General features: G+C 40.2%; 2 protein-coding genes across 6 annotated transcripts in view; both read left to right on the top strand.

The window, feature by feature from the left end:
* evlb (Enah/Vasp-like b) overlaps window positions 1–4465 on the top strand; it is a 57001-nt gene extending 52536 nt beyond the window's left edge. For all 4 annotated transcript variants that reach the window (XM_034228452.1, XM_034228453.1, XM_034228451.1 and 1 more), the window contains exons 9-13: window positions 122–173; window positions 1124–1181; window positions 1277–1337; window positions 1481–1538; window positions 3506–4465. In XM_034228452.1, coding sequence (XP_034084343.1) covers window positions 122–173; window positions 1124–1181; window positions 1277–1337; window positions 1481–1538; window positions 3506–3543 — 267 coding nt within the window. In that variant the 3' untranslated portion in view covers window positions 3544–4465. The remainder of the gene's footprint in view (window positions 1–121; window positions 174–1123; window positions 1182–1276; window positions 1338–1480; window positions 1539–3505) is intronic.
* A 2636-nt stretch (window positions 4466–7101) lies between these two features.
* Window positions 7102–12493, top strand: yy1b (YY1 transcription factor b). Of its 2 annotated transcripts, none has more exons than XM_034228718.1 (5): window positions 7102–7880; window positions 9150–9300; window positions 9604–9664; window positions 10104–10262; window positions 11382–12493. In XM_034228718.1, the coding sequence occupies exons 1-5, from the start codon at window positions 7265–7267 to the stop codon at window positions 11562–11564; spliced, it is 1170 nt and encodes a 389-aa protein (XP_034084609.1). In that variant the 5' UTR covers window positions 7102–7264; the 3' UTR covers window positions 11565–12493. The 2 variants fall into 2 exon arrangements, with proteins under 2 accessions (XP_034084609.1, XP_034084608.1); XM_034228717.1 differs by having other exon boundaries at window positions 9138–9300.
* The last annotated feature ends 1919 nt before the right edge of the window (window positions 12494–14412 follow it).

Genomic DNA, 14412 nt, shown 5'->3' with positions numbered 1-14412 from the left:
ATAAGCATGTGACATGTTCGTGACATGTTCATTACATGAGAAAACAGTGAGGCTAATCAAATCACAGTGGGGTATGATGGAGGTCACCATGTCCATTAAACTAGCTTGTGTCTTCCTGTAGGATGACGGAAATTCTTCGTCACCCAACACCAGGGGTGGACAGAACTCCACAGGTGAGCACAGTGACAGTGTGTATATTTAATGATTTGAACATCTCTTATAGTATCAGGAGAAAATATTGATAAATAATCATACGGCAGATACAGATAAACGTATTATTGAAAAGTGTATTGGTATTTATCTGTATTGATGAAGGACGAAAGAGGCCTTTGTGTTTTACAGTAAATTGGACTGATCTGCATGTATATCTATATATCACCATACTGTATGTTTGTGTACAGAACGTATGAATGATCTAAGGGGGTTGTCATTAGAGATAAGTCGTTATAATTTATTTTTACATAATCAAAGGTTCCTTAACACTCATGTATCTGGGAGCACACATAGAATTTATGTCACAGAAAATGTTTATTTTAAATGTAAGAAAGCTTGAAACTACTTTCGGTTTGGGGTCAGTCTGGACGTTTGTGAGAGATAGAGAGCATCCTTGTTTTTAATATCTCTGTCTGGTATGGGCACTTGACTAAAGTAAATAAATACAAGCTTAACCAGGATTGTTAAACCAGCCGGGAATATTGTAAGCCGCCCAACAAAAGCCATGACATGACCTCCATTTTACACAGGAAATCCCAGTCAATTATAAAAGACAAACCACATGCCCTCCACCGTTTGAGTTGTATTTGCTCTCCTCAGGGCGGGGCTTTATAATACTTTTGCCAAATAAATTATCTACAAGGGTTGTTCTATGTATTCCGAATGCAAAAAATATGATCAACAAACCACAGTCAACTTCAATACAAGAGTGTATGATATTTACAATGGGTATACATCTGATGACTGTACATTTAAGAGATGATTTTCTGTCTCTATTCTATTTTGTATCTTCTGTATGAGGTGTTTATAATTTCCCTCACTGGCTAGAGAATAAAACATCATATCTATTGTGTAGAAATGTCCCTTAATCCCTGCTGGTTTTCTGTCTAACACTGTTCCTGTCTTACAGATGGTGCAAAGAAGCCGTGGGACAGAGCTAACTCTGCAGACAGGTCGATGGTTTCCAGGTGAGGACAGGGAGCAGCACAGCTCATTGACTATGAATGTAAAACAGGTCATCAGCAGCTAATCTGATGGAGAATGATTTTATTTTATCATACAGGGTACGACCCGTGGGGGGTGGCAGCGACGCAGACTCGATAGACATGGATAGAATGAAACAGGTAAACTGTAAAGCACACTTTAATAACTGGACACCTACTCTTAGTCCGGCTACATTGTCCATAAAAAAGTATGTCTACTTTGATTAAAGAAAGATGTCATGGACTATGAACGTTTATTTATCAAAGTGTTTGTGTTCCATTAGGAAATCTTGGATGATGTGTTTCGTGAATTGCACAAAGTGAAGGAGGAAATCATCGATGGTATGTTTAATTTTCTCCTGGAGAAGGGTTATCAATCAACATTTAGGAGCACTGTCTCTCTCCTTAGTCATGTTAATGAATATGTAACTGGAAATCTAACCAGTGGGATGATGGGAAATGGGAAGTCATTTGGAGTTGTGACCACTAGGTTGCACTATGGTTCCAGAAATCAAATGGAAACCTCGTCGATCAATGCCTACAAGATATTCTTGATAAATGGATAATAAAGATGTGAGTACATTGGATTATTACAAAGTGAGTTAGAGTATGATAACTTGATTCTCACATCACGAGTATGTTAATCACATTGTGACCAAATTAATGGTCCAAATATAATATGATTCACTGCTAAATGAGCGGGTAAATTGTGTATCTTAGAATTTGTTCATGGAGGCCTAAATAACCTAATAATTTTGATTTGAATCCTTACATGTTAAACTATAGATACAGTAACACATTTACTAAAAAGAATAGGCATACAATACTAGCACTCCATAATATGAGTTGGAGTCTGAGAATAATTGGCAATGTCGAGATATCACGATTTTTCTCTCTCTTTTGTGGATCAAGCTTATAAAACTGGATCCTACATGTACCATAATGCAATTTGACAGCATATTTCAAAGCCTTTCAAACTCAAGCCAGATTTCAAGTAACAATGATGATGACATATCAGGGTTTTTGGGAACTAGGAAGACATTTTCTGTGTAATAGAAAAATCTGATTGACAATCATTTACTTTGATTTGTTTATTTCTGTCTTTTTGTATGCACCTGATACTGTAACTTGTAAATATCTGAAAGCCCTGTTGTGCATCAGATTGTTTTGAATAAGATGAAAACCAAAAAACTGTTTTCAGAGGATGTGTAGTAGGCCTACTGCCCGCGAAGAGTGAACTGAAACCTATAGACTCAGAGCCTATACAGTATGCAAATTGGTGGAGCACTCCTTTAGGCCCCGGCCACACGAGGACGAAAACGGCTATACGCATAGGATTAACGCAAACGCAATCGCAAAAAAGCTTCCGTCCACACGCACCGGATAGTGTCTGTCCACACGAGACAGCTCCGTTTAGCTCCAACCGCTGGAGAAGCTGTAGTACATATGCAGGAGCCTGTACGTGGCGCTGTAACTTCCTCCACAAAAGCAGCGAAGAAGCATGGTTGTCATGGTTGCCCTTCTGTTTATTCTCCGCGGTGGGGGCCGAGGGAACCGGGCAGAGTTTTTCGCCAGTCAACGTGTATTAAAGTTTAAATCTTCCGGACAAAATTATAAAAGTGCCGGTCAAAGGTCTTCTTTGTTATTTATTGAGCTTTAAAACAAATGAATAACGAATCTATATAATATAATAATAAAATACATGGAGCCTCTCTTTTTCCTCCCTCTCTTCGGACAGCGTCAGTGTCTGTTTCATGCAGCAGCTGATCCAGTAATGAGTGACCCGGCCGACAGTAAAAATAAACATATTTATAACTAGTTTAGGTAGTTTGAGAGGTGTCTCCGTCCTGTCAGATTAGACTTCACTCGCGTTTATGTCCATATCGAGAGAAAGATAAATAATCTGAATTCAGTGTGCAGTTTACTTTGACTCAGGGGTGAGCAGCAGAGGTGGGGAGAGGCGGGGCTATTGCCTCATCATTATCAGAAAATGATCGTATAGGGCGTACACACGGAGCCGTTGGACCCCCCAGAGACAGAGGGTATGCCGTATGCCGTTCTATCCACCTTGGGACCCGTTATCGTTTCCGCAGTCGTTTAGTGCCGTATTCGGTCGTCCTCGTGTGGCCGAACGGTCTATATGACACTAAACAGTAACGCAAACGACCGTTTTCGTCCTCGTGTGGCCGGGGCCTTAACTTGTCACTTCAGGTCCCATTAAGAGCAATGAAGACACGATTGTGTAATGGGTTTTGTTAGAGGGTGATTATCTACCTAACAATCCTATCTTTTCTCTCCTTTTCCTACAGCCATTAGAAATGAACTCAGTCGAATTAGCACGACATAATCTTTCAGAGCCCCCCCCCCCCCCCCAGACACGAAACCCCCTTTTTGAACCTTGCCCCTGCAGCTGCTGCTGTGGCCCTGAGAAGGAGGAGAAGAAGGAGGCCCAAACTGTGACATCTTCTCATCCTGTTCGACACCTCACACATGTTTGTGTTACATTTTGTTTGTTGATTTGGACGAAATGGGGCACACTCGCGCACTGATTCCTCAGATTTCCTCACATTTTTCTGTCTGTTTGTTATCCCAGTTCGCCCCCTCTGTCCTCTGCCGGAAAGACAATTGATCAAATTGATATGATTTTGTTTGTTTGATTTTTTTCACAAGTTTGTATTAAACTTTAAAATATATATATTATTACTATCATTTTCATTATTATTACTATCATTTTTATGATTGTCAATGTAATGTTAATATGAATAGTAGTAGAGTAGTGAGTACAATGGTAATAATGAGGAAATGATCATGAGAATTTGATAGTAATGATAATGTTGATAATTTTAATTGCACATCATTTTATGTCAGCCTTTTGTATTTTATATTGTCTGTTTTCATTTTGTTTATTAGTTTTTGTTCAAACCACATCTACAAATTAATTATATTCATCTAACCCGGAATTTAAAAAAGTTTTTTTATCCTTTTCACCAACACAGCTATGTGTGGAACCACGGCAGAAAAAAACAGGCTTTAACCTGAAATGGAGGCTGAAAAAAACTTCTTTGGATATCGCAATCTTATAAACAAAAAAAAAATTAAGAAAACACCAGAGTATTTGTGATCATGTTGTTAATAAAATGTTTATTGGCTGCAAGGATATGGTGAAGTATTGTTCATTTTATTCTCTCTTTTTATGACAAAGTGCAAAAAAAAAGAAACGCACTAAGTTTAAAATGAATTCAAATAAAAACTGTGAACAATGTCTTGGATAAATGAGGTTGTCTCTTTCCTTTTGTAATTGTTTGGTTGCTATTTTTGTGCTGGTCTGGGGATTTAGTCTCACACTTTCCCAACACAGAAACGTGCTTATGAAAAGGTGCCATAAATTACAGCCGGTGCAGAATAGAGCAGTGTGAAAAATCGGAGGTGTTACTGTCCCAACCATATTGTGTTGTTCAAGTGTTGCAACTAGGATATAAATAAAGTAGGATACTGTTATAGTGTCCTGCAAAAGCATTTTATAAATAGTTTTAAAGGATAAACCCAGATAATTAATTAATGTCATGTATGTTTAGGTATTGATGTGGATATTTGTCTATTTACTAATAAATTCATGAAACTATTTGTTACAAAATTGAACTATTTATAAGACCAATTCATAGATTGCACCTTAGGAGTGAAGTGTGTTGGTGTAAACATATCATTTAAATAAAACCGCTTACTCTTTAAGCACGAGACTATCTTCTCATATACTTCATATATATATATATATACTTCATATACTTCAAGCGCTTTGAGCACCAGGAAAAGTGCTTTATAAATGTAATGTATTATTATTATTATACTGTATTGCTTTTATAACCTGGATACAACTCGTTGAGGAATACATCTATGAATACATGCCTTTCCTGAAACTATTTTTAAATAGCAGGCTAGGTAATTATTTCCATAGCATTCCATGGTCATACAATATTTAATAGGGTTGAATAAAACATTATAGGCTACACTGTCAGTAAAAGCTTTAAAGAAACTGCATTAAACCACATAAACCCCAGAAATGACTTTTAGATTTGAGAGAGAAGATACTTTTTGATATCCATTATAGTTTTACTCAAATATGAATATCTTTCAAAGTGTAAGGATGGCATTAAATACTGGACCTTTGCTTTCTATCCAACATGTGTGGCCACAACATGGTAAAAGATGTCAGCAGGTGTTTGTTTCTCATCATAATGTAGATCTAATTGCCATAATCGGATGACCATTGATCTCTATTCTGAATGGTTGAGGTCACAGAACGGATAATACAAATATAAAATCTCAATGAACTCCTATCCTGTTTTCCACTTGTGTTTGACTATCAAAAGAAATCTTAAAAAAGGTTTAGTTGACCGTTAATAACAATAACAACAGTGATCAATAGTAACGCTATGAACATATTGATTTGTGAAATTTGAAAAGATTGTCCCACTCTTGACCTAACAATCAACATCGGCACCTCAGTTGTTTCCCCGACTCAGAGTGCAAGGAATCTGGGTGTGACCCTAGATAACAACCTGTCCTTCACTGCAAACATAGCTGCTACAACCCGTTGCTGCAGATACACGCTTTACAACATCAGGAAGATACGTCCCCAGCTGACACAGAAAGCGACGCAGGTTCTGGTCCAGGCTCTCGTCATCTCACGCCTAGATTACTGCAACTCCCTCCTGGCTGGTCTACCTGCATGTGCCATCCGACCTCTGCAGCTCATCCAGAATGCAGCGGCTTGTCTGGTCTTCAACCTTCCTAAATTTTCCCACACCACTCCGCTCCTCCGCTGCCTTCACTGGCTTCCGGTAACTGCTAGAATCCACTTCAAGACACTGGTACTTGCTTACCATGCTGCGAATGGATCTGGCCCTTCCTACATCCAGGACATGGTTAAACTATGAGGGGCCGTACAGGCCGTAATTCACTGGTCCTCTCACGCACATACATTCTTCTTTTACATACATATATTTTCACTCTTGTATGTAAGAGTGAAAATATATGTATGTAAAAGAAGAATGTATGTGCGTGAGAGGACCAGTATGAATTATGGCCTGTACGGCCCCTCATATTAAACCGTACACCCCAGCGCGTGCACTACGCTCTGCATCAGCCAAACGACTCGCTGCACCCTCGCTGCGAGGGGGACCCAAGTTCCCATCAGCAAAAACACGTGGGTTTGCTGTTCTGGCTCCAAGATGGTGGAATGAGCTCCCCATTGACATCAGGACAGCAGATAGCTTGCACATCTTCCGGCGCAGACTGAAAACTCATCTCTTTCGACTCCACTTCGAGCGATAGAATTATTAACAAAGCACTTATATACTAATAAAGGACTGGCTTATCTAAAGCCAGTTGAGTAGCACTTGAAATGTTTTGGCTCTATGAAACCTGATGTACTTATATGATTCTGTTTTCTTCAAGGTTGTGTCTTCCTGGTCGAATGTACTTATTGTAAGTCGCTTTGGATAAAAGCGTCAGCTAAATGCAATGTAATGTAATGTACATTTGTATAAAGCTTCCTTTCCAATTGAATCACATTCAAGTTGAATGAGCCATTTTTAATATATAATTTGAATGATATTGCCACTTGGAATGAACTTTTTGGGGTATTTTATAAAAACAATTATGAATTGAACAGACGTGTAGTTTATTAGTTATATCTTTATTATTTTTTAAATACCACAAATGATGTCCACTCCATTATATTAAAATATAATTATTAATTATTAATTGACATTTATATGATATGTATTTAAGTATTTTTGTGTCAAATATGAGGAAACCTGTAAACAAAGTTTGGCAGCACTGTCATCAAGTTATCGCTGGGTTTCCCCAAACCTCGCGAGGTTTCGAATTGGAGAGCATAGTGGTAACGAGAAGTGGCGTGGGACGGAGTGGAGAGAGTTGTTATCGAGAGGGAGAACAGAGCGAGGCAGGAGCAGAGCAGAGCAAGGGGGTGTGTGAGTGTTTTTAGGAGGTCAAAAAAAGGAGCACAACACGGCGTGAATGAAAGAGGCAAGCTGGCGGACTACAACATGGCATCCGGAGATACTCTGTACATTGAGACAGACGGCTCGGAGATGCCGGCCGAGATCGTGGAGCTCCACGAGATAGAGGTGGAAACGATACCGGTGGAGACTATCGAGACCACGGTGGTCGGCGGGGAGGACGACGAGGATGATGAAGACGAAGAAGAAGAAGAAGAAGAAGACGAAGAAGAAGACGACGACGACGACGGGCAGCCCATGATCGCGCTCCAGCCGCTAGTTTCGGACGACCACAACTCGATCCACCATCACCACCACCACCATCACCACCATCAGGAGGTGATCCTGGTCCAGACCCGGGAGGAGGTGGTCGGTGGGGATGACTCGGACATGCACACGGACGGCGGGAGCGGGTTCGAGGACCAGATCCTCATCCCGGTACCTGCTCCCGGGGTGGAGGACGAGTACATCGAACAGACTCTGGTGACTGTAGCCGGGAAAAGCTCAGTGGGTCGGATGAAACGGGGAGGCGGCAATGGGGGCAAGAAAACGGGCAAAAAGAGCTATTTAAGCGGATCGGAGTCTGGTGGAAGAAAATGGGAACAGAAGCAGGTGCAAATAAAGACACTAGAGGGGGAGTTCTCTGTTACAATGTGGGCATCGGGTAAGTAAACGTTAGCCGTGTCTGTCACTGTTGTTAGCTTTGCATGAGGCCTCATTGCCAGGGCGTTGTCCTGCTGCACCAGACTAATTCCTGGAGTGGTACGTCGCACCAGCGTAAAAAGTGACAAATAATGCAAGTTTTCGATGCAAAACACTGCTATGTCATATTGAAATGTTTTTGTTTTGAAGGGAGGCCATGTTTTAAGTGTTGCTGGGCGCCGCCATATTCCCCTAGACTAGTAAGTATGGCGGCGGCCCCGAAAAAATGGCGATAGTCGCGGCCAGGCAGAGATGGCGGCGGTGCTAGGGGGAGATAGAGACAGCTGCGTTTTTAGGATCTCTGTAGGCCGCCAAAACTGGGACACGTGCTGCTCTAATGCAGCTGCAGAAGCTCCTGGGGATTATGTAAAAAGGGCAAAAGTTTAATGTGTGTGAAATTGTGAGCCAGGTACTGTTCAGGCAGTACATCGTTTAGCTGTTAGCTCGGGTTGCTGTTGGTGGTAGCTCACCAGACAGCTTAGCATTTGCATGGGGCTAACTACTGCCTCTGTGCAGAGCTATGGTACTGCGTGCAATGCAACCCTGCTCAGGTGTTTGCCCACCAACGGCTCGGACTAATACTATTAATAGTCCAGATATTTACGATGCATTTTATTTTACAGTTAAGTGGAAATACATTTGTACATGTTATCACTGATATTAAGTTTGCCTATTTAGTTTTGAGAGAACACAGCAATGTATAGAGTTATTTAGTGCACTCTGCTGGTTGTTAAAGTAGGATAAAATAATTTACCTACACATTTATTTAACATTATTAAAGATATGTTTTGTTATTATACATGACGGTTGTGTAATAGAACAACACATATCCAAGCCAGAATTCTGATTGACCTTTTGGTTATTTTTCTTTCTTTAAATGTAAAATGTAGTGGCATTTTTATTTGATTGGTAAGAGTATTTATACATTTTTATTTTTACCCTTCAAGTTGGTCATTTAGTTTTGTCACATGGTCAACATGTTTACTTTATAATTACAGCAATTCAGTGAGTAAAAACCTGCAGACTGGTGGTGAGCAGTATGGTAAATGATATATGGAAACATGTCATTTTCCTATATGATTTGTCAAAGTAATTATGTAACATGGTGATATTTTCCTGGTATGAGTTCAGGACCAGCAGATATGTTTTCCATTCTTCAGGCTTGTTGCTAGGGAAACAGCAATGCGTTATCGGTTCAGTCTCTGTAATGTTTTCCTAGATGACACTAAAGACATTGACCATGAGTCGGTGGTGGAGGAGCAGATAGTCGGGGAGAACTCCCCTCCAGACTACTCGGAGTACATGACGGGGAAGAAGCTGCCCCCTGGTGGTATCCCGGGCATCGACCTCTCAGACCCCAAACAGCTGGCAGAGTTCGCCAGGTGAGTGTGGCAGAGCACCTTGTTCCCACACACTTGTTAACTGAGAAAACTCCAATTATGGAAAGTGCAGTTCATATGCACACAAATAATATCACAGTGAAAGGAAGAGCGAGATAGACATGGTTCTAATCTGGAGGGGACATGTCATATCAGGATGTTTCCATCCCCATTCTGGTTATTGATTAACTAAAACAAATTAACATTGTAAGTGGACTAGCAGATAACATGTGGAACAGGCATGGCTTTGTGAAATGTGTCTGTTTGTTTAAAACCCCTAACCATGTCCTTTTTTCCCTTAATCAGGATGAAACCCAGGAAAGTCAAAGAGGACGACGCTCCTCGGACGATAGCTTGCCCTCACAAAGTAAGTCTCACGCCGTCGTCCCCACATAAACCCTGTCACTGTTTGCTAGAATAGAGTTCACAGTTCCTGAAATGTTTAATAGTCTTGCACTGTTGTTTTCTGGGTTATTGAACAATTCTGTAAAGATTATTTAAGAGTGAAGAAAGCACTCGCTGTATTGATTTCCATGTACTTACAAGAACAATCAAGCCTTATCTGAACTCTACATGTTTAGCTAATGCGAAGGTTTATTTCCTGTATGAGCAGTCGGAAGCTGTTAACAATACATTACAGGATCAGGGGAGAATAGATGCTGTCCCACTTCTTTTCAGGATTTTAACCGGCACAAAAAGCTGCGGACATTTGATTTTTAAAAAGAAACTAAAAGAGTTTACACGTGCTATAAAGAACCTTACATAATGTCCTTGTCTGTACTTTTTGCACTCTCTTTTCTCTGCAGGGCTGCACAAAGATGTTCAGGGATAACTCGGCCATGAGGAAGCATCTCCACACCCACGGGCCACGCGTGCACGTCTGCGCAGAGTGCGGCAAGGCCTTCGTCGAGAGCTCCAAACTCAAACGTCACCAACTTGTTCATACGGGGGAGAAACCCTTCCAGGTGAGCGTCTAAATACACAAACCCCTCATAGATACATTCTCAAGTTTAAATAGAGGAGCCCATCACATTTTTAAGTCAAGCTAAGTAGAATGGAATAATAACCAATTGATTGCTCATAAGTCAATTCCCACCATGCACTGCATGCCAGTAATACTTTTCGTCGTCAAATGTCACCCAATCATTGTCATTTTGAGTCTTTTCATGACTTTTAACTTGGAGACTATACTCCAGATTTGAAAGAACCTTCTTTACTTGCTTCTATGAAATATCGAGATTTTTTACACATTCTTTATTTTCATGTGCATCTGCGGTAAAAATGGTAGTCTTAGCTGAATAACATCAGTATTCTTCTCAGTCATTTTTGTAACAATAGTTTCTCAATTTCACGAAGAGGTGATCTTTTAGCGAGCAGAGTTTAAAGGAGCTAAAGCTGTACTGTCAAACTAATGTTAGCTTCATTTTTATGGTTCCATCTGGGTCATAACCTATATGTTATTTGATGGTTACATTCTCAATATTGTCGTAGCACTGAGACGAAAGCTGGCAAAAAGTCAGCATACTTTAATTATCACCAAACAGTTTTGCTTTGACTTTGGTTGTTGCAAGAGAAAAGGCTCTTAGGATGAACACTAACCTATGTGTTTGGCAAACATATCGAGTGTGAGTAACATTGTTTGCTGCAGCTGAAACGTCCTCAAATCCAGCAAAGAAACAGAGCTGCTAACGCTAGCTTTTAGTCTGATAGCATTAAAGACCTCACAGTAGGGAAATACTAAATGACACATGTTCAATTTTGACATAACCTTTAAACCCTAATACAATTGTAAAGTAGTCGTTTTAAGTCATTCTTAGTCATTTAGCTGGTGCTACATGCTCTTAACAAGCTCTAGTTAACATTGGCAGATTACATTAAAGCAGATAGACACTGTTATACATTCCTTATCTTTTTGACTTGGTTTGGGAACGGTTACAAATTCGCCCCGTCGAAACTCTTAAAATGCATTTCCAACACTAAACTCTTAATGCAAATGAAAGGCGCAGAGTAAAATGGCCCCAGACATTGGATTTACTGTAAGATCAGCATGCGACTGACCCCCCTGCTCCTCTCGTTTCTCTTAGTGCACCTTCGAAGGCTGCGGGAAAAGGTTTTCTCTGGACTTCAACCTGCGCACACACGTGCGGATCCACACTGGAGACCGACCATACGTCTGCCCTTTCGACGGCTGCAATAAGAAGTTTGCGCAGTCAACCAACTTAAAGTCTCACATTCTCACACACGCCAAAGCCAAAAATAACCAATGAGAGCCCACTTACCAGCGTTCAGCCTCAAAGACGGAAAAAAAGAGCGTCCTCGCGGAACACCTGAAACCTCTTTGGAGGACGGAATGAAAAGCTTGAGACTTATTGATTTATATGGAACAAAGATCTGAGATGAAGAGACTTAAGAACACTGAAATTCAGCTAGTTTTCCTGCGTCCCCTTTTCTTCTGCTGTCATATTTGGATGAGGAACACAGAGACTATTCCCCAAAGCCCCGGCCAACACAGTCCCTCCGTTGCTCCAGTGGCACTTAGCTGCCAGAAGATGGAACTCGTGGACAAACATCAGAGACTTATTTTTACCAGAGCAAGAAGAGAAGCAGCAGTCTATTCGTATTTTTATTTTCTCACATAGCTTTTATTTTCCCCAAGTGTGCATATTGTACACTTGTCTCAGGCTATGTTAAGTAAAATTGTGATTATTTTTTTCCTCTCTTGCATTATCGTACCTATGATACAAAAAAGGCCCCAGGCCTCTTTTGACCCGTTTCACATGTATGAGAAGTTTAAAAACAGCTGTATGTTTGCATTTCCATACCCTCTTTGGTTGTATTTTTCTCTAACCACAAAATAACCGTGTATACTTGTATTGTATGGCTGTATTGAAATTACGTAGACATAGATAGAGGTGTGATTTAAAGTGTTAACCAATTAAAATTTTAGTCATGAGTTGCATTATATTTTCTATAAACTGTCTTTACACAGATGAATGAGTAGCATAAGCTTTACTCGGAGCGTGTCTCAGTTAAAGGATCTGGAGCGTGCATTGAATGGACTGACCATCACTTTCTTTGTTAGAATGTAATGTACAGATGTCAACCATTAACTTCCTTTGTTCATATATTTACACCCATGTATCTCAACTGCCCACAATAAAATGGCTCATTCCAACCCTGTTGAAAAAGACACACACTCTTAAGTGTTTGTTATGATTGATGTTATTTGTCTTAAAAAAATGTCCATCTATATTGATGCTAACCAAATGTATTTTTCAAAATGAACTTCTTTCCCACATTATCACAATATGAGGGATTTGTTTTTCAGAGGGCACCTAGATGCCTTTCTTTGTCATGTATGATCATAACTCCTACATTTGTTTTTGCGTTAGACTGGTCAAGGAAATAAGAAAATGTTGGACACCCCGTGTGCTTTGGGAAATGAGATTTGGGTAAAGAAGGCCTTCAATATATTAATATCCCGATTGTCAGATTAAACAAAAATTAAGAGGTAGTTAGTACCTCTAATACTATTAGAGCTCATTTTTTCCTAAGCACACTAATGTTTTGAATGCGTGTTCATTCCATCAGGAAACATTTCATGTACACGTACTTAAAAAAATCCAAACCTGCTTTGGAAAGGAACATTTGGTAACCAGCCAAACAAAAACTTTGAAATGCTGTCAGATCCTTTTTCAACACAGATTCGCATCGTTTGTATTCCCCAAGGGAACGCTGAATGTCAAACACTTCATTTCCTGCACTCGGATGAGTTTTTATGCACCAATTTATAGTGGTAATTGGTGCATAAAAACTCATCATGTGACGATTCAAAATTCCATTAGACTCCTGCATTCTGTATTGCTGTCAAATATGTATCCTTTTTCTCATTTAAAGTCATCCCTTCTGAGTCGTTAGTTACACACGTGGCACTGATTCACGTTAATGACACATTCATTGAAATGTCCAAACCCCTGGATTTCAAAAACGTTAAAACACTGCACGTTCAAAACAACCCACATATGTGTTCTCTTAAAAGTAATATTACAGGCTGTCATAATAAAATGTCAAGTTTCAACGGCCTGCTAACTGTTTTTGTACCAAATACATGAAATAGAGACGGACAGGGAATCCAAATGATTGAAGGTAAATTGTCCATAACAGTTTCCTAGATTCCAAGGAAACTTCTTTTAAATGCGATTTATGTCCATTTAATATTCTGAAATCAGTAAATATTTGACATTTTTAAGTACGACTTCACCTTCACAAAATCCAGCTTCATACTCCTGTGGTTAGTAAACACACCACAGGCCTCCCAAAGTGTATTTTCTCGAGAGATAAAAACATAAATAAATCTAACCCTCTTCATTCATATTTGATCAGGATAACAGACTTTCTAAAAGCTGCATCATCTCAATGGAGTCTCCTCTCTACTTGCAGTTTTTGAGTTTACACATAAATCCATTCCCTTTTCTGCTCAGGCAGCAGGATTAGCACAACTGTCGACCTCAGCTGTCCCGCTAAGATCCTTGCTCTTCGGCCTGATCCTGGTCATCCCGCTGCTTACTCCAGACCAGCTCTTGCTGCCCCCTCCTGGCACTGATCTGTAGTGACTGGTACCCCGGTATCGGTGCTCTCCATGGTGCTGAACCCACAACCACCAACCTCTGTGTGTGGGGGGGAGTTTGAAGAGTCTCTCTCGCTTTCTGTCACATAACTTATCCAGGAGGAATCGAGATGCTTTGTTTTTCTGGTGAGGGGGAACGTTGATTTATCTCCAGTGCATTTTTGATGTAGCATTGGCTTTTATAGAGCTGCTTTAAATTCAGAACCACTCTCCCGCTACCTGAGCCTAACGCTGTCTGTGAGAGTATGTAAAGGCTGATTCAGGCATGATTCCACTTGGGGTCCCTTTTTCTTTTTTTCTAAGGGAGCATTTATTCACAGGATTGGTTGTTTGATTGACAAAGGCAGGGGAGAGTAAATGCACTACTTGTTATGCAGCTGAAGTCTGTCAAGCCTCCAACACCTGCTCTCTTTCAGATGCTTATTTCATTATGGCTTCTCTCCCAGGAGTCAAGGCACTTTTATTTTCTCCTATTTTTCATTCTGTAC

Source organism: Gymnodraco acuticeps, unplaced genomic scaffold (genome assembly GCF_902827175.1).
Source record: "Gymnodraco acuticeps unplaced genomic scaffold, fGymAcu1.1, whole genome shotgun sequence".
NCBI lineage: Eukaryota > Metazoa > Chordata > Actinopteri > Perciformes > Bathydraconidae > Gymnodraco > Gymnodraco acuticeps.
This window is presented reverse-complemented; position numbering and strand designations above follow the sequence as displayed.